The sequence below is a fragment of the Channa argus genome, chromosome 11, assembly GCF_033026475.1.
Source record: "Channa argus isolate prfri chromosome 11, Channa argus male v1.0, whole genome shotgun sequence".
Classification (NCBI taxonomy): domain Eukaryota; kingdom Metazoa; phylum Chordata; class Actinopteri; order Anabantiformes; family Channidae; genus Channa; species Channa argus.
Genome location: NC_090207.1, coordinates 181,990 through 201,304, shown reverse-complemented (window position 1 = coordinate 201,304; position 19,315 = coordinate 181,990). Strand labels below are relative to the sequence as shown.

The 19,315-nt window shown below is 42.9% G+C and overlaps 1 protein-coding gene across 2 annotated transcripts; it reads right to left on the bottom strand.

Moving 5' to 3' along the window:
* Positions 1-98: 98 nt before the first annotated feature.
* LOC137135882 (disabled homolog 2-interacting protein-like) lies at positions 99-19,309 on the bottom strand. Of its 2 annotated transcripts, XM_067520608.1 has the most exons (20): positions 19,261-19,309; positions 17,099-17,169; positions 16,423-16,532; positions 11,277-11,421; positions 10,646-10,818; positions 10,198-10,469; positions 8,313-8,521; positions 7,929-8,073; positions 7,185-7,329; positions 6,818-7,054; positions 6,501-6,690; positions 6,200-6,420; positions 4,469-4,560; positions 3,920-4,387; positions 3,115-3,392; positions 2,809-2,922; positions 1,810-1,932; positions 1,642-1,721; positions 1,480-1,567; positions 99-1,390 (listed from the first exon to the last, which is right to left on the bottom strand). In XM_067520608.1, exons 1-20 carry the CDS (start codon positions 19,298-19,300, stop codon positions 1,220-1,222), a joined length of 3,372 nt encoding a protein of 1,123 aa, XP_067376709.1. In that variant the 5' UTR covers positions 19,301-19,309; the 3' UTR covers positions 99-1,219. The 2 variants fall into 2 exon arrangements, with proteins under 2 accessions (XP_067376709.1, XP_067376708.1); XM_067520607.1 differs by lacking the exons at positions 16,423-16,532; positions 17,099-17,169; positions 19,261-19,309 and adding an exon at positions 15,207-15,820.
* Between the last annotated feature and the right edge of the window lie 6 nt (positions 19,310-19,315).

The window sequence follows — 19,315 nt, the reverse complement described above, 5'->3', positions numbered from 1 at the left end:
TGTCTGTGAAGCAGCACTGGCAGGTTTCAGATGGCGGGGGGGGGTGTTAGTGTCAGGTCTGGGGCTGTGTCCCCCATTACTCATCGCCATAGCAACAGTTTGATAGTGTAATAGTTTATTGAAGCATCTCTGTTTATAAATACTGATGTTAAATAACAAGAAGAGGAACATATGTTTCTCATAAATACAGAGAAACAGAGACAGTGAACACAGCAGAGGACAGAGTTTGGTAGAGTCCAGTCTGTACAGAACAGCAGACTTGTTTGTGTTCACAAACTATTCATCACAATTTAAAGTTTTTACTGTTTTACAATAAAATCTGAAGTTTACATTAAAATCAGTATAATTCTCTGAAACAACACAAACTAATGTCCCCACATCCATCTCTGAACCTGATTAACTAAATATTCAACACCTTGGGGGTCACTAATCACCACCTGGCTCCTGTTTACATGGGGTAGGCTAACATTTTCCACCTGTTTCAAATCTTTGTGCTAAGCTAGTTTAACCGGGACCCGTCTCTGTACACGGAGTTGAACATATTTGACAGAAAAAGTGTTGGACTATTCCTTTAAATCACAATCTACACATAAAGAAACTTAAAGATAAATATCTTTACAACAACTCCGAATTCCTCTCAGTAACTTTAAATTTGAGGTCTAAACAGAAACTGCAAAAGCAGTGCCATATACAGAGAGGATTGTTTTAGCCAGTCAAATCAATAGCTGTTTCAGTAAGCACAGTTTAGATCAGATTCATATATTCTGGAGCCATATAGAGCCAGAGTTGTTCCAATTGGTCCAGTCAGAGTGAACTCTTATGTGACCGGTCAGACAAGAGCAATGGTGGAGTTGCCCCAGTTAACCTACAGCAGTGTATACATGAAGTTGCTGCAGTTGAACAAGAGCTGTGCGCAGGTGGAGTTACTCCAAGAAAACTAGAATCATGTACAGCTCTGAACAGGAAGTACCAAAAGGAAACAGGGTATGACGTCAGACCGCATCGGAAGAAACATGCAAAACAAAAAATGGAAGTAAAGTAACCAAGCAACGGGGGCGGAGTCAGGTCAGATTTGCTGTGTGGGTAGGTGATTAACAGGTCTGGGATGAATATGACAGAGTTTATTGGTTAAATTTTTAAAAATGCCCCCGCCTCCGACCACCTCTCATGACATGCACATAAGCCCATCTCCCTCCCGGCAGAAACAGCCAATCAGAGCTCAGCAGTTGCCGGAGTTACGAAACTCCCCGTTTTCTGTGATCTGCAGAGACGACGTGTTGCTGGGAGACAAGCCATTCCTCTGTGATGTTGTTGCATACCGCTCCTTTAGTTGAGTCAGAGCTGCCATCAGGCGAGTATTGGCAGCATCGAGACTCGCTATCCTCTTCTCCTAAGTGTCAGACAAGTGAGAAGAGGGACAGGTGAGAAGCAGGCAGGTGGGCAGACAAATTGTTGAATGAAGGTTTAACAAACAGCTACCTGTGCCTCTATGATCTTTTGTTTGGAGTCGACCACAGCCTGCATGTCAGAGTGATCTTTCTTCAGCTCCTCCTCCACTGCCATTAACCTGCACAGGTGAGAGAGTTAGCAGACAGACAGGTGTAGAGACAGACAGGTGTACAGGTGTATAGATCTTTAGACCTGGTGATGATGCTGTTCATCTGCAGGTCTTTGTCATCCTGTAGCCTCCTCAGTCGGCTCTCTGTGTCCTCCAGCCGAGCCTGAAATGGGCACACACGCAGTTATTGCTTCAGTAGAATCATGTTATCATGCCACTCACCATAGCACCTGTACAGGTGAATTACAGACCTGGTACTCCTGCAGCATGCGTTGGTTCTGCTGATCCTGGACCATGAGACGAGCTTCACACTCCTCCTGACGCAGCGCAGCAACTCGCAACTTCTCCTGCAGCAATGCAATCTCCTGCTGGTACTACAACGCACATGCAAACACACGCACACACATTGCAATGACTGTATTTACGTCCACTTAATTTGGTTAATGGAAATCAATTTTTACATGAAGCAGACGAGTAATCAGATCTGACTTCTGATTTTAATTGTACAGTGACGGAAAACGCTGCTTCCTGCCTTGTTTTTTATTTTTTGATCCTGTGTTCATGCTGCTTCAGAGTGACAGTAAAGAGGAGAAAAAGGAAAAGAGAGGACAACGTGACATATGCAGCCTTTTGTTCAGCAGATGTCTGCTGGAGAAAGATGGTTACAGGTTTACATGGCAAAGAAATCAGGGTTCTTCAAGAGAAATCAGCTTCAGAGAAATCAGAGAAAGAAGATTAGAAACCTGGCTCCTTAAGTATATGTAAATGTAACCATGATTCTGTTTATAGAAGCTCAAATTTAGACCAAATTCCATACTATTTTCAAAGACCTGCTGCCCTGGCTCTGTGTCATACAGGGAGGTAAGCTGGTAAGACCTGATGTTTTCACATCAGATGTATCTATGGTTGTGGAGCTGAATTTGAACATGTTGTTTTAGACGCTTTTATAGTAAGTTTATACTAGTTGTTAATAAAGCATTGTAAACATGAAAAATGTGGTGAAAGTGTGGTGAAATTACACTGTGAAACTCTGTACAGACACAAAGCAAACAGATATAACTGCTTAAGCTTTTACAACACGAAAATGTTTTCCGAGGTCCAAAGATGATTTCAAACAAGCTGCAAATCTTTCTGAACTTGATCCCCCAGATACTCAAGTTGCTGATCAGTAACTGTAACTGTACAGTAACTGTACTTTAGAATCCCTAACACAGAGTACCAGTAGAACCAGTAAATTCCCACTTTCCTACCTTCTCAATGAGGGCGTCATCGTGACGGTCATCCTCTGTCTCACCATAGGAGGAGGCAGAGTTCATGTTAAGCAACCAGGCTGCGGTCCGGTCCAGTGCACAGGGAGATGGGGCCTGAAAATACACAGGTACACACAGGTACACTGATGCTGTTACCATAGCAACCACCTGGATATTTGTTCACCTGTTTGCACTAAATTAGCGCCAGCACAATAAAAGCAACCCCAGTGTCCATTACTGGCACTGACCACTCGAACCAGAACCAGCACTGATGCGGTCAGATTACCATGGTAAGAACCTGATTACCTTTGTAGCAGATCGCTGTTTCTCGGGGCTGTCTCCTTTAGATGATGATGAGGTCTGTCTGAGCCGCGACTGGCCACTGCTTGGCCAGTCGGGGCTTGATGACATCATGCTACCAGAAGCAGGGCGGGGGGGGTATGCGGCACTCCCACCTCCACCACTGAGCATGCTGGGAGGCGTACGGCCTCTGGGAGGTCCTGGGGGAGCAGAGTTTGGCGGAGGAGGCTGATCGATGCGTCTCTGAGGGCCTGAAGAGTTCTGACGAGGTGGGGCCGACGTACCTGGGTGGGGCAAAAACAGAACAGACTTTTCTGTTCAGAAAAACATTTTAAAAGTGATCATTACTTTTTCTTTAATCCTGTGTTATTTGATGTTGTATATGTTTCTATGCTTTACATGTTTATTATGTTTTATTCTTGGTTTTAATCTAATTGTGTAGCACTTTGAGATTTGTTAACAAATGTTAAGTGCTTTATAAATAAAATGAATTATTATTATTATTAATTCATCATTCAGCTAACAGAAAAACTCAGAAAAACTGCTTTTATTTTTAAATTGCAATTTGTACAGGACATAATGAAGAATTGAATTACCGTTTGTCTCTCACTGTAATGTAAAAATACCGTGCAACAAATAAACAAATAGATAATAGATAAAAATTCTGGGCTGCAATTTCCAATAACATCAAATTTTTGATTAATTTCATTTTAGGAGCATTTTTAAACCACGTGGTAAAACATCTAGTCAGAACACAGTCAGCAGGTCAGGTTTTACCTTGGGTCTGGCCTCCGGTCCTGGTCTAACTCACCTGTGAGGGTCTCTGTAAGGGACAGACCCCGTCTGGAGTACTCCTCTCCACTGCTACTGCTGGACATGGCTGACATCCTCTCCCCCCTCTCCCCACCTCCCAGCCCCACAGACATCTGGGTGAGAAAAGCCGGTTTGGTTGACATAGCATCAGTGTTTCCCTGCGACCCCGCTGAGCCATCTGATGGTGTGGCGTCCACCTGTTGCTGTGGTTGCCGTGGAGATGTCGTGGTCATGTGATACACCGGGTTTTGGAAAGAGAGAGGGAGCAGCCCTGTCCTGCGTTGCCATTGGCTGTCATCAAGGCCGTCACCAGGGGAGCAGTCCTGCAGGTCGACCAGAGATAAGCTGCGGCTTTCATTGGTCAACTCCAACCCTTCCCTCTGGCTGCCATTGGTCATTTCAAATGCCGCCTCATTGTCATTGGGCTCCGAGTAAGAGGAGCTCGGAGCAGGAGAGCCCTGCAGATCTGCAGGAAGTGATATCATTGAGGCAAGAGGTCAGAAAGTGATACAGGAGAAAGTGATAAACATTAGAAGTCAAAGGTCACCTGATGCAGGCTGCAGACTGGATCCTTTGGTTACAAAGAACAGATCTTTGTTTTCAGGAGTTGGAGACGGAAGCCTGGTGAAATCTACCAAACTACAAACACATATAGTCAGAACCAGCAGGTCCAACAGAACGAGTACAAACCTAGTACCACATGTTAAAATAGATGCTATTACAAAATATTGTAATGGCCTGGCTGGTGGGTTAGTGTGGGGGCTGGCACAGTGACCCCTGGGTAATTATAGGTAAAACGCCATGTGAATAGTTCTCTGTGTTTAAAGTGTTTCATGTGCACGATTTGTGTTAGAATCAGTGTTATTAGGTGTGTTTAGACGCTTTTGGTTTTGTTTTGTTATACATGGTGTATGTGTTGGTCGGCACCGTGAGGGAGAGTGCTGTGCATAGGAGAGGTGATCACAGTGACCGGCCACTGTTGTGTGTATTCAGTATAAAGCTCAGCTATTTATAGGGACATGGATAACTGTAAAAAGGCAATAACTATCCGGTCATTGCTTCTTGTGAACCAGCTTGAGAAATTTGGGGTTTTGGGGTGGATGGGACACAAGTGCTCTCTATTCTGCCTGCCTTTTGGACAGTTTGCTCCTGTGTGTGCCTGCTAGCGCCCAAGCCAACCAATTAGCCAAGTAAGTTAGGGTTAACGTTAGCCTTAGCTTCAACTTGCCGACCCCCACAGGTAGCTCCAGTAAGCTGTGGGTCGCTACAAGATTTTCTGATGTTTTTAAAGAAAATTATCCTCCAAAATGTGTTGTTTTCACGTATGAACTCGTGTGAAAATGTTCTAACAGAGAATTTGCCTGACTACAGTGAAGGACGGTGGCTGGTCAGAAGCGATTTGACAGACTAAGCACACTCCACATATCACAGTATTTTGTTAAGAGCACGCTGAAACAAAAGAAGCCCTGCCAGTAGCAGATCAGCGCATTATCAACACCCCCACTCGCTCACTTTTAGTCCTCTGGGTAAACACGGATCTACTCTGACATCACCCAGACATGGTACTTGGGGGGTCGCAGGCTAAAGTACAGAGATTATCTGGGCTATCTAACTTGGTTCTCACATGCAGCTAATTTGGAGAATGTGTGCGTGTTTGAAAGCAGCTTTAATGTAGAGAGGTGCAGTTCTTAGAGTCTGAGTGAGAATCAGTCTACTGACCAGTCAGAGAAAGCAGCAATTACTTTTCAATTTGTCAATCAATCAATATATTAGCTTCTTATTGGTTGTACTTTGATAACTACGACTACCTGAGGGGCTGGGCAGAGCAGAGAGGACTGATTCAGAGTCTCTTCTTAGTAGCCATCTTCCTCAACTATATCTCATCATGACTACTGCAGCGTTCTGCTGATGAGGCTACCAGCAGTTCCATCAAATCCTACAGATGGTCCAAAATGCAGCAGCATCTCATTAAGCATTGAGCATCAAGCATCTTATTTAATCAACCAAAAGGACACATCCCACCAATTTTTAGATCTGTGCCCTGGCTTTATCAAATTCAAAGCTCTGACTCACCTTCCTACCTGAACTCCCTGATCCAGGTCTACAATTCCTCTCTCCTTTGCTGTGTGTAGAGTACATGATAATAAGTAATAAATAAATTGTCCTATTGTTGGACGTTTTAAAGAAATGTTAGTGAAATAGTAAATGTTGTGAGCTCAGCTGCTATTGGTAAGTGCTACTGTCCCTCAAGCGTAGAAACCATTTTTTTGATGCTAACCCGCCATCCAGTCCGACGCCACCCTGCAGGCCGATGGAGGGATTGCAGGGAGGGGAGAGGGGTGGGGACAGAGGGGGTGGGGACAGAGGAGGTGGAGACATGACCCGCTGAGGCTCTGGAGAGGAAACAGCTCCAGGATTACCCAGACCCCCTGGGTTAGCCAGAGCAGTTGAAACGTCTCTGAGGATGCGGGGAAGAGGACCAAGCTTGGACAGGCAGGACTGGAGACAGGACAGAGAAAGAAAAGCGTTAGGGGGATGAGATGCTACCTGATCACGTGTATTATCTGGTCACGTGTTACCTGGTCAAGCTCAGTCAGCAAAGTGTGCAGACTGGACAGCTCTCTGCCGAGGTCGATGTATCCGTCGAAGCCGGCGGTGTGGTTAAGTCCATCTGGGTTCGAAATCTCCTGCAGGAAACGCTGCATGCTGCTCCACTGACGCTCCACAAAGTCGTTCATAAACAGCATGTACTCCTCTTTAGTGCCGAACCTGCAGCAACAGGTGACACATCCCGGTTAAAATATTTAGGATTAGAGATGCAGTTGAAGGTACTGATTAGTAAAAAGTCATTTATTAGCTACCTCACTGCTCCTCCACAATAAAAGCCCAAGCTTACTTGCTGAAATTGGCAAGGTTCTGGATGACCTTGGCGATTAGGGTTAAGGTTCTTGCTGTGCGCTCGTCGGGGTACTCCTGCATCAGGTCGAACAGTGATGGTGACATCACAGCTGGGCACAGGAAGCGCAAGAACAATGAGGCGCTTATAAGACGCTCGCTGATGTCTAGTCGTCCCCTGTTACTACACTCTTGTCGCCAGGATGCAAACACCTCCTTCAGCTCTCGGGGAAAGACCCTGTTTGGATAAATGTTGAAAATAAACGTAAAGTGTACTGGGTTTAATGTTACTAACAAAATGTTTAAAAAAGTGTTTTCAGTGCCTTTGTTCAGTGTTTCTACAGATTTTGTTTGGACTGAAGACCTACCTATACGAGTCAAGGATTTTGCAGAAGGCGAGTTCGCAGCACATTCTCAAGTTGGCCTGATGCTCAGCGAGGTCAGAGGTTGAGCAGCGAGACGGGTCGACCTCACAGTTCTCATCAGACTCATACAAAGCTTTAATGAACTCACCTGAACACAGAGGAACACCAGAGTTGATTCAGTGACTGCAGTTTGTTGGTCAACCGCTAAGGACGACACCAACAATCCTTAGCAGGTCCTACTGCCAGTTCCCTGCCAGTTCCCGCCAGCTCTATATGTTTGATACACTATCACAATTGTTTATTACAGTCATTGAGATGACTTGTTCAGGACAGACACGTTAGTGTCCAACCAATCACAGCCCTTGTGGTTGGCAGGGTGCAACCTAATTGTATCTGTTTATCTGTGTTTTAACTACCTAGGTAAATGGTAAATGTCGCTTATAGTCGCTTATATAGCGCTTTTATCCAAAGCGCTTTACAATGTTGCTTCCCATTCACCCATTCACACACACTCACACACCGATGGCGGTGGCTGCCATGCAAGGTGCTCACCTGACCCACCGGGAGCAACACTTCGACTTTTAGCCAGGAGCAGGGATTGAACCACTGACCCTGTGGTCCATGGTCAATTGCCTTGCCAACTGAGCTACAGCCGCCCCACTACTGTTGTTGTTACTGTGCTTGTATCTAGTGTTACAGTTTGTATGAATCCTTTTTAATAAATACAATGTGTGTGTGTGTGTGTACCCAGAGCATCCTGCAAGTACTTTTGTCCAATCAGCTTCAGATATTCCTCTATGCTCTTTGTCGCCAGTGTGTTCTCTCTGAAAATCAGCTGGTCATTATCACGGCATCGGTCAACCTCTGACATCATCAGGTCTGTCAGGAAGTCCTGCAAAAAGGGAGGTCAAAGGTCATCTTCATTAGGTTGAAGTGAGAGGGCTCAGAGTGGAGTGGTCTTATTGTGAAGGAGTCTGTTTACATTGGACCTGCCCTGTGACATTGGATGGGTTTTATTTTGAAAGTGGAATGACGCAGGATAACAGATGAAGTAACCTTTGCCTTCCCTAAGCGGTGCTAGGTGAATTAAGTTTTTTTGAAAGGGGTTAGAGGTGCAGTGGGTGCAGTTACCTTGGCCTTGCCAGTGCTATGCAGGATGTGGACGAGTGCAGCTGCCAGTTCCTCTTTTGCTCTCAGGCTGATGGAGGACTCCAGTGTGTTACAGAGCAGCAGGTAGTTGGAGCTGATGTATTCTGCAAACTCTTTGTACTGCTCCATCGGCAGGATGATGATACTCTGGTATCGAGCTTTGATCCGAACCATCGGCACTGAAGACTTCCCTAAAACAGTGAGTACACAAGTATTTTCAGTAAAAATATTTTCATTGGTGGAAATATTGTTGTGCACTGTGTGACATCAACAGTTGAGTGATGAAGAAAAGATGGTTTCATGTTATTCCTATATCAACTGAACAGTGTTGGGGTGTTTTTTCTCCTTTATTAAATGCAGCTGGATTTATTCTACTTTAAATGTGGACAAAGACTCAATTCAATTCAATTTAACTTTATTTATGTAGTGCCAATTTACAACAAAGTCATCTCAGGGCACTTTACAGAATAAAGTCAAGATTATAAAGATGTACAGAGAGAACCCAACAATTCCCCCTGGAGCAAGCCTTAGGCAACAGTGGAGAGGAAAAACTCCCTTTAACAGAAGAAACCTCCAGCAGAACCAGGCTCAGGGTGGACGGCCATCTGCCTTGACCGGTTGGGGTGAGTGGAAAGTGAAGAGAGAAAAGAACAGAGCAACAAAAAAGCAACTACAAAACATCGGGCAGGTTGGTTGGACCAGTAGCTGCACACTGGTGATGACAATTGCGGGGTGAGAGGAGAGGAGAGAGGGTCAAGAGGAGGAAAGGAGCTCAGTGCATCGGGGGGTGCGTCCCCCAGCAGTCTAAGCCTATAGCAGCATAACTATAACTAACTATATCCTTTATTAAAGAGGAAGGTTTTAAGCCTAGACTTAAAAGTAGAGAGGTTGTCTGCTTCCCGAATCTGAACTGGGAGCTGGTTCCATACGAGAGGACATTGACAGCTAAAGGCTCTACCTCCCATTCTACCTTTGGAAATTATGGGAACCACAGGTAGGCCTGCATTCTGAGATCGAAGTGGTCTACTGGTATGATATGGTGCTATGAGGTCTTCTATATATGATGGAGCCTGACCATTCAGAGCTTTATATGTAAGAAGCAGGGTTTTAAATTATATTGTAGATTTTATGGGAAGCCAATGGAGAGAAGCTAGTGAAGGTGAAATATGATCTCTCTTGCTAGTTCCAGTCAGCACTCTTGTGTGCAGCATTTTGGATTAATTGCAGGCTCTTTAGGGAGTTACTGGGGCATCCTGAAAGTAGGGAATTACAGTAGTCCAACCTAGAGGTAACAAATGCATGGACCAGTTTTTGGGAATCACTTTGAGACAGGATGCTCCTAATTTTGGCAATGTTCCGTAGGTGGAAGAAGGCTGTTCTAGAGATTTGTTTATATGTGAGGTAAAGGACAAATCCTGGTCAAAAATAACTCCAAGGTTCCTTGCAGTAGTACTGGAGGCCAGACATATGCCATCTAGAGTAACGATATGGTTGGACATCATATTTCTGAGATTTCTGGGCCCAAATACTGTGACTTCAGTTTTGTCTGAGTTTAAAAGTAAAAAATTGTGGGACAGCCAGGCCTTTATGTCTTGTAGGCTTAAAGCTTTATTAACAGATTATTTGTATCTGGTTCCATAGATAAATATAGCTGGGTATCATCAGCATAGCAGTGAAAATTTATGGAGTGTTTTCTAATAATGTTGCCTAAAGGAGACATATATAAAGTAAAAAGTATTGGTCCTAACACAGAGCCTTGTGGAATGCCATAGCTAACAAAGGTTAGCTATGGTGTATGACTGCTTTAGACTTAATACGCTTTTTGTGTTTTCAAACTAAAATGCTGAAACAAACACAGTGTACATACCCCGAATTGTACTGGGTGTGCTCACTGAGTACCACTTTTCCACCAGCTGTCTGCCAGTCACTGAAGCAACGGGGATGTTGACCAATCCAACGTAGCTGCTCTTGTCTTTCTTCCTCTTCCTGTCCGTGTCTTTGTAGAGATGGAGGGTGATGGCGCTGATGGATGGCAGACTGCTGAAGTCAAAACGCTCTCCCCAGAATATGTTGTCAGTCTTAAGTTTACATGATGTCCGAGCATAAAGACTGTCGTCCAGACACAGCTCACAGAAGTACCTGCAGTACAAATACTACTGTTACTACCCACTGTCTTCCTGACCAGGCTGTACCTGTAGTACAAATTTAGGTACAGTCCTTTGCGCCGTGACAGCTGCATTAGAATAATGTCTGGTAATCAGGTGATGAATGTAGGAGCTTTGGGGTGTAGCAGATGTTAAGTGATGCACCCCCACCTTTTCTTTGCAGGCAGATCTTTGGCCTCAATGACCCACACCGTCAAGACGTTCTCCAGCCTCCTGCTGTTGTCTTTGTTGGGGTGAACAGCTCGTCTCAGGTTCTCCATCCATTTGTCTCTTTCTGCTGCCGAGCGACACGAGAAACACTTTGTGCCTGTCGTTGTCGTTACCTAGGAAACAGGCGGCCAGTGGTCACAACTGTGTAAACTAGTCAGGTGTTGAGGGCATATTGAGAAGATGTTTTTACAGTGTGTATTGTTTTACTGAAGAACAAAGCAGAAATTAATGTTGATCTTTTCTACCCCTGGAAAGTTGTTTGACAACACTGGATAAAAATAATGTAGTGTGATGACAAATGTACTTGGTTTTATGGTCCAACAAGTTTTGATGTTGTCTGGCTCATTTTATCAAATAATGTGGGAAAATCACATAAGAAACACATTAATCTTATTATTTTTAACCAGACTAAATCATGTTTTATCAGGGCTCATCACTTAGAAAATAGTTTTAGAATGGGGGCAAGTGTTGTCACACAACTTTGTGGATTTTGGAGACTTTGCTGTGGCAGCTCTGTGACTCATGTGTATGATAAAACATAGGAATAGGTTGTGATCAGTTTGGGCATCACCTCAAAGCAGTAGTCCTGTCCCAGCAGGGAGGAGTGAACTGGTTTAATAATCACGGACTGGTCCATTCTAAGCTCCAGGGATGACACACAACCGGTGCTTAGCAAAGACTCCTGGCTACCACAATGCAGCCGCCGCATCACATGCCTGAAACAGGGACAAATAAAGCCTGAATACAGAGGTGATAATGTAATCGTCTTCATGTCAATCTGACATGGCACAGGTCTGAGTAACACCATGGTTTTTGACTTCACAGATAAAGAGGGAAAGCATTTCCTGCACATTAGGAACAAAACCTACAGCAGCACAAAGAATGACCTGTGTTTATATTCACATTGGCTATCCGGTTTTTCATTGTGCAGATATGTAAAATAATCATTTTTTGTATTTAAAATACACTTTTAACTAAATTGTAAGTAGTTCACTTTTACCATCAATCGTGTTTTTGCACCATACTGAGAATCACTTTGGAATTAAAGATGTCTGGAGCCACCAGTAGTCTTCCTAGAGTCAGCCAGACATCAGACATAGGGACCTTGGTCAGGTGACCAAGAATGTCAGAACATCTCTGCAGTGGTCATCTCTCCAGAGAACATCTCAGTAAAACTCCATGAATCAGGCGTTATAGTAAAGTGGACAGACAGAAGCCACGGTCTTATTGGAGTTTTTCTGCATTTGGTGACAGTAAACTGTACTGTCTGATAAATAGTGGGTACATCAACTGCAAATACCATCCCAATGGGGAAAAATGGTGAGAACAGCATTACGCTAGCAGGGACAGTGAAAAAGGTCTGAATACTTTCTAAAGTGACAGTGAGCACCAGAGTGTGAGCAAAGGTTCCATGATAAAGGCAAAGACCCCAGTGGCACAGCAGATGGCAGTCTTGAGTTACAGCTACAATCATGCATGAAAACAACAATAAAGAGAGTGACCACCAGATCCGTGGAGGGAAATGGAAGCACCAGCACCAACAGGAATGTTAAGAAGAACAGATTAGGCTGATGTTATCCATTATTAGTTTGTTTCTTGTGAATATAAAACCTGGCTTTTACTCAGCAGAGGTCCACGGTAGCAATTTATACTCTGTCGTTAACGGTTACTCATCCTGCCCATTTACACAGCTAAGCCACTGATTACCAAAGGATTAAATCATTAGCAAAATCTGTTATTTGAAAAGTTATTTGACAACACAGGCTCCAGTTTTGAAGGTATTTTTAGAATGTTGCGACCTGAGAAGCAGATTCAAAATTAAAAAGAGTCTATGAGTATTCTGGAAATACTGGCAGAGTTGGGCCGAGGGTATTCAAATGACTTTCTGGATTTAGAGAATGTTGTCATTTAGTAATCAGCAGCTTAGCTCTGTGACTCAAATGTAAGGTGAACTGCAGCAGGCATAAGCAGAATTCTGGGTACAGTTATTGGGGGAGAGGCTGTACACAGTGATGAACACTCTGCTGTTTATTGATGCCTTTGCTTATTGCACCCAAACCAGCAACTAACATTTGATGAGCTTAGCCTTATGCAGATTCTCTGTCAGTAAATATCTAGTGTTAAACCTCAGGTCTGCTCCGAGACATTTTAAATCCTGTCACTAATTATAAAAGAGCAGCAGCTGCATCTCAAGCTATTATGGCTTTTTGTAAATGGCTGCAGAAAGCTTGGATTTGTTTTTTTTAAGTTTGTAGGGACAGTAAAGTCCATTAACTCTGTGGTCCAATGTCACTCCCCTGCCCCAACCACTTAGCCCAAAACCCTTAGTTTTGCATGCTCAGGTGTCAGGATGTCCTAGTTGTCTTTGAGATGGGACTGAGCTCTGTCAGGAGACATAAAATGACCAGGGCAACTGTGGCGCAGAAAGGTAGTGTGGTCGTACACAAATCCTGAGGCTGTTGGTTTGATCCTCCTCCAGTCACATGTTGTGTGTCTTTGAGCAAGACACTGAAATCCAACGTAGTTGCTCCTGGTGAGTGTTGGCCAGCTCCCCCATTGGTTGTGATTGTGAGTGAAATAGAAGCAGTGTAAAGCGCTTTGAGTACCAATAGGTAGAAAAGCGCTATATAAGTGCAGACCATTTACCAAAAATACACAGCTCATCTCCGTAAGTAATGCAGCAGCCTCATCATTTGTAGTAACTGTATATATTTGACTTAGATTTTTGCTGCCTTGTACCTCACTTGTAAGTCGCTCTGGATAAAAGCGTCTGCTTAATGACTAAATGTAAATGTAAATGTCATTCAGTCCGGCCCCATTAACCTCATATTCCCACCACTAAATCCTACTCTTAATCATTTGGCAGATGCTTTTATCCAGAGCACTTTATATTTACAGTAAAAGTGCTGTTGACCAGTATGTCAGAGCTTTAACGTGAAGAAGACAGTGCAGAGACCTGAAAATTGGTGAGACATGTGTCCATTTTGGCTGATTAGAATCATCTGGAGGGCCTACTGGTGCTGCTGGTAGCTCTGAGAGCAGGACTCTGCAGTAGTCAAGATAGGAGTTTCTGAACGAGTTGGGCAGCATTAACTTTACGGACCATCAGCGAGATGGACTAGAACTCCATACATTTACTTTCTGTGGTAGTTTTTCTTAAAAAATTTAATTAAACAACAGATTATCTGCTCTTTGCTACTGCAAACTATTACTACTACAGGACTGAGGTCCCACTGGGGTAGTAAAGAGCTTGTTAGTTTCAACCACGTCCACATTACTCTAAGTCTGTCCTAGCCTTAACACAAGGGGCATGGGTTAGAAAGAGGCAGCTATTCAACCTGTTCATTATAGTCATTTTCTAACTTAATCATACATTAGTCACCATCCAGTCACCAAAACCAACAGTTAATATTTGGTTAGTTATCAGCCTGGATTAAGTTGTTCATCTGTGCTGCAGACATCTGTTCTTGTCTATAAAATTTCAGTCTAACACGTTGCTCTACTTGGTGCAGTGATGATTTGAAGCATGTAGGCAACGTTTGATAAAAATATCAGGATCTTGGTTTTAAGAACGAAGAAATGTGTCTCGAAATACTTGAGGTCTTTAACAGTTTTCGGACGACAACCTCAGAGTCTATAAAATTTTTGTCTAACACGTTGCTCTACTTGGTGCAGTGATGATTTGAAGCATGTAGGCAATGTTTGATAAAAATATCAGGATCTTGGTTTTAAGAAAGAAGAAATGTGTCTCAAAATACTTGAAGTCTTTAACAGTTTTCGGACGACAACCCCAGAGACAAACAAGCTAATCCAGGTCAAAAACTGACAGACAATAAACATGATTAGTGTTTTAGTATCTGAATGTGGTTTATTTAAAATAGCTTAAATTTATGACCAAAGTTATAATTAATTATGAGGACGATTCTGAAGCTCAGAGAACCAAATTGTCAGGAACAGCAACCAAGTAAAGAGCAAACATTTTCCATAGTGTCCCCTGACCTCAGAAGACATATGAACAGGATGATCAGTCAGAATCATGGTGTTGTTCCTCCGTTAGCTCTTTATCTCTCATTATCTTAACAAGCTATTCGGTGTTAGCTGCTTATACAGTTAATTCTCCTGGGACAACTATGTGTGTGGGTTTAACCTTGTGTAGCAAAACACATTGGCTAACAGTGTGTGTAGCCTAGCTACATGCTAACATAGCAGGCTAGTTGTCTGCAGACTGAAGCCAACACACACACACACCCACACACACACACACACACACACACACACACACACACACACACACACACACACACACACACACACACACACACACACACACACACACACACACACACACACACACAGAATGCATGGTCATGCAAATCAGCCACTGTGTATGCACCCCCACCCCCCCAACACTCACACCGAGCAGCAGAAACTGACTGCAGCCATTTCTGTATTCAGACACTCAGAGGACAAAGGATGTGAGACATTGGTGCAGGATACTCACCGAGCATTTTGTGTGAATGATGAAGAAGAGGAGGAAGTGGGGCTGAGGGGGGTTATGGATGCATGTTCTCTGTCAGCAGCAAACAGGAGGAGGAGCAGAGAAGAAGAAAGATGGAGAACCTGCTGATCCTGAAGCTGTGTGGTCAAAAGCCTGAAGACCTGTCTGTCTGTCTGTCTGTTAGCTTGCTGCTGCTGCTGATGATGATGCTACACGGCTACAGCAGCTCTCTCTCTCTCTCTCTCTCTCTCTCTTTCTCTCTGTGTTTGGCTCAATGTGACTCGACCTCCCTCTCTGCCAGCAGTCGCCCCTCCCCTGCAGTGAGGCTGCCCTACTTCCTCCTCTCGTCTCCTTAGTCCTCTCCTCATCTCCTCTGTCAGTGTTACTCTACCCCTTAGTGTTTTTCTTTAATCCACTGCCCCTCCCGACCCATTTCACTTTGTGTCACTGTTAGACAAGGATTAAAGCCCCATACACCCCCACACCTGCTACTATGCAGCACACACAAAGATTATGTCATGTACATGTTAGGCTTTACAGTGCAGCTGTAGCCGTCATCCTGTCAAAGAAACACCAACAGTTCAAAACCTTCAACTTGCACCTGCCATCAAAAGAACAACATGACCTGGAGATCGGGTCCAGGTAAACACCTCAGGGACATAAGGATCAGATGGGTCAGAACAAGATGCTTTGAAAACCTATGTGGAGAAGCAGCCCAGACCCTCACAGAGGTGTAAAAAGCTTCTACGCCAGAAGACACTAAGGAAAAGCTCAGTTTAAATCTCGATGGAGAGACAAAGACATGTATGTGTGGACGTAGTCTTAGAAAAAGACACAATGTGGATGTGACACCACCAGTGAGCCTTTTCCAGATGTCTCTTCTGACTGTCAGATGCTCTTTAAGGTTCTTAACAGGAAGTTCTCCTTCACCCACCCAACACACACATATACATGCACGCATTCACACACACACAGAATGTTACAGTAGATAGATGGTACTGACCCAGGAGTGGTTTGTGACTCAGAGGACTTAACTGGGTTTACCAGGTCCGTCTCCCCCATCACCTGATCCTCCTGTCGGTACCTGACATTCCTGGATATTCAGAACATCCACATGTGCTCCAGTATGAAGTTCCCTTATGACCTTCCTCAACTCATGGTAACACACAAACAAAGACCACCCCCAATCCCTGGTTCCAGCGTTGTGTGTTTGTGTTACCTGGTGTCATCTGGACTTATCAGGTTGGTCTTTATGCTGCTCTGACGAGAAAGTTTAGGCTGTGATCGAGTTCGACGAAGAGACTGTTTTAACCTCCGGGAGAGAAAGCCCTGAAGAAGAGGAAGAGGAAGATTCTGATCACTAGTGTAAATCAATTTGTTTGGAAAATACACATTTTACTGATGTAACTTAGAGGTATTTCCCTTCCTTGTCACACAATTCTTCTTCTGCTCCACATTTCAGATCAAAGCCTTTTACTTAGTTTTTCCTTTACTCTAAGTGTTTATTAATTAATTGAGTATCAGTGTTGATGTCACATTTGATTTATTTATTTATTGATTGATTTTTGATAGATTTTTGTGAAAATGTTAAAGATAAAACATCTGACAACAAACCCAACAGGAGTCTGGATCAGGAACACCCACTAAACGGGATCAGACCTGATCTGCATAGAATCCTGTATCTAATATTAGACTGCATTAAACCTGGCAACAGGTGTGACATGAAAAAATCTGAGTTTGATAAAGTTTGAATTTACTGTCACTGTCTATGATGTCACACTGAGTCACCTGTAGATGGAGCCAATCAGCTGATCTACAGCAGCTCCTGTCACCATGGAAACAACAGGATCATCCCAGCTGGGAGAAGGTGTGTGTGCGTGTGTGTGCATGTTCACCGTTACTCTGGCAGTGGGTGTGTCCATGGCGGAGGGCATGCTCTGTCGACGCACCCCTCTGTCTGGCACATCTGGAATAAACAAAGTGCATCATGGGAACTTTGGTAGTGTTTTAGAAGCTGCATGCTGGCTCCTCCACAGCTGTTGCCATGGCAGCTGGTGAAGTTGGTGTTGCCACAGTGACAGGCAGCAGTCAGTGGATGAATGTTTGTTTCATGTGACAATTAATAAAAGATAAATATGAAAATGAAGCTCCAGTGTTTTTATGGCACCAGGCTGCAAGAACAGGGAGGTTCACTTTGAATCACAATTTACTTTTTTTTTTACATCTTGCTGTGCTAATGTGATGTTAGTGTGCTCGTAGAAACACAGTGTCATGTAATGTAGAAACATTTGTGTGATTAAATAAAAATGCTGAATAAATAAGATTAATACCCTTATGTTTTTAGATGAATAAAATATGTATTTGAGCAGTTCTTGTGAATGTTTCCTCTGACAGAATCTGACCTCGATCCTGTTATTACACAACATAGCGAACATGTGAACAATATTAAGCCTCAAACATGTCTGACAACACACTTAAGCTGTTTGACATGTGTCTGACCGAACATCTGTCTACAAACTAGCAGCAGTGGAGTTTCCCACTGAAACTAGCAAAGATTTTTAAGTTTGTATAAATTTATATTCTGCCTATGTGTTTAATGCAATCACATGTGGTGATAACGTACCGCACTTGTTAGTCGCTTGGGATAAAACCATCTGCCAAATGACTAAATGTACAACCCCAATTCCAAAAAAGTTGGGACGATAAAAACAGAATGCAATGATTTGCAAATCTTATCAACCCATTTTTTTTTTATTCACAATAGAACAAAAGGCTGGACAAGTAATTGCTACAAATAAAAAAGTAAACAGAGGAGCATTTGTCAACTAATCAGGTTAATTGGCAACAGGTCAGTAACATGATTAGATATAAAAAGAGCATTTCAGAGAGGCAGAGCCTTTTCAATGTAAAGATGCACTGAAGTTCACCAATCTGTGACAAACTGTGGCTAAAAATTGTGGAACAATTGCTTACATATCTGGAAATACACCATCATTTCTAAAAACTACATAGAGGGTTAAGAACAACATGTTCTCCCATTCGAACAGCATCTCTTTCAGGAAGGGCCTTGCATATTTAAATAATATGCATATAGGACAATGCTGGCCTGTCTGCAGTCCAGAACTTTCATCAATAGAAAACATTTGGTGCATTATAAAACGAAAAATCCAGCAACAAAGGCCCAGAACTGTTGAGCAGCTAGAATTATGCATCAGACAAGAATGGGAAAACATTCCCCTTTCTAAAACTCCAGCAAATGGTCTCCTCACTTCCTCCTCACACAAAAGAAGAGGTGATACTACACAATGGTAAACATCACCCTCTTCCAACTGTTTTTTTAATGTGTTGCTGCCATCACATTGAAAATTAGCTAATATTTACCATGAAATGGCAAACTGGTATGTTGTTTATGTTCTATTCTGTTCTCTGATTCTGTTTTTACTCATCTTCCCAACTTTTTTTTAAATTGGGGTTGTACAAAAGCAGAAGATGAATGTAGTTTTTATTTTACTGTATGTATTTTACACAACCTTCCTGCTGAAAGTAAAACTAAAGAATTTATTAAACACTTTGTGCAATCGTCACCCTCTTTGTCTTCTCCTCTGATATCTTCTTTTTACATTTTCAATTTCCTTTACAGCACTGTGTGATGTATTCACATACAATATAAAGCTTCAATAAAGCGTGTTCAGTAGCATCTTTAGCTCAAGCAGATCAGAAAAATGCTCTTAGAAAACTGTCAACAAGACTCTTAAAGCATGTCATGCATTTCTCTCTCTCTCAAATTAGGCCAAAATATTTAGCTAAAACAGGAGTTGGGAGTTTACAGTAAACCTTATTTTTATTAGTGTCCATCTGTTCACAGTAAAAGCAAGTAAACATTTAGAAATGCACCTTTAAAAAGGTATTTTTTGCTCCTTTTCTTGTGTCTTTACTATATTGTCCTGTTTTATATCAGATTATGAGATTATTATTGTAACATGTTATCAAGATTAACAAAGCAACCTCATCTCTGCTGCAAACACACTAACTAAAAGAACTGATTTTTATTTCTTACCGTTCAAGTCCTTGAACTCAGCAGCAAACTCCATGTCCATTCACTGTCTTTCTAC

Coding starts and splice junctions, on each gene's coding strand:
- LOC137135882 (XM_067520608.1), bottom strand. CDS start 19,300: ATGGACATGGAGTTTGCTGCTGAGTTCAAGGACTTGAACG. Junction 2,923..3,114: donor AACAGCGATCTGCTACAAAG/GTAATCAGGTTC, acceptor GTGTATTTTCAG/GCCCCATCTCCCTGTGCACT. Junction 1,391..1,479: donor AAAAGATCATAGAGGCACAG/GTAGCTGTTTGT, acceptor TCTGACACTTAG/GAGAAGAGGATAGCGAGTCT.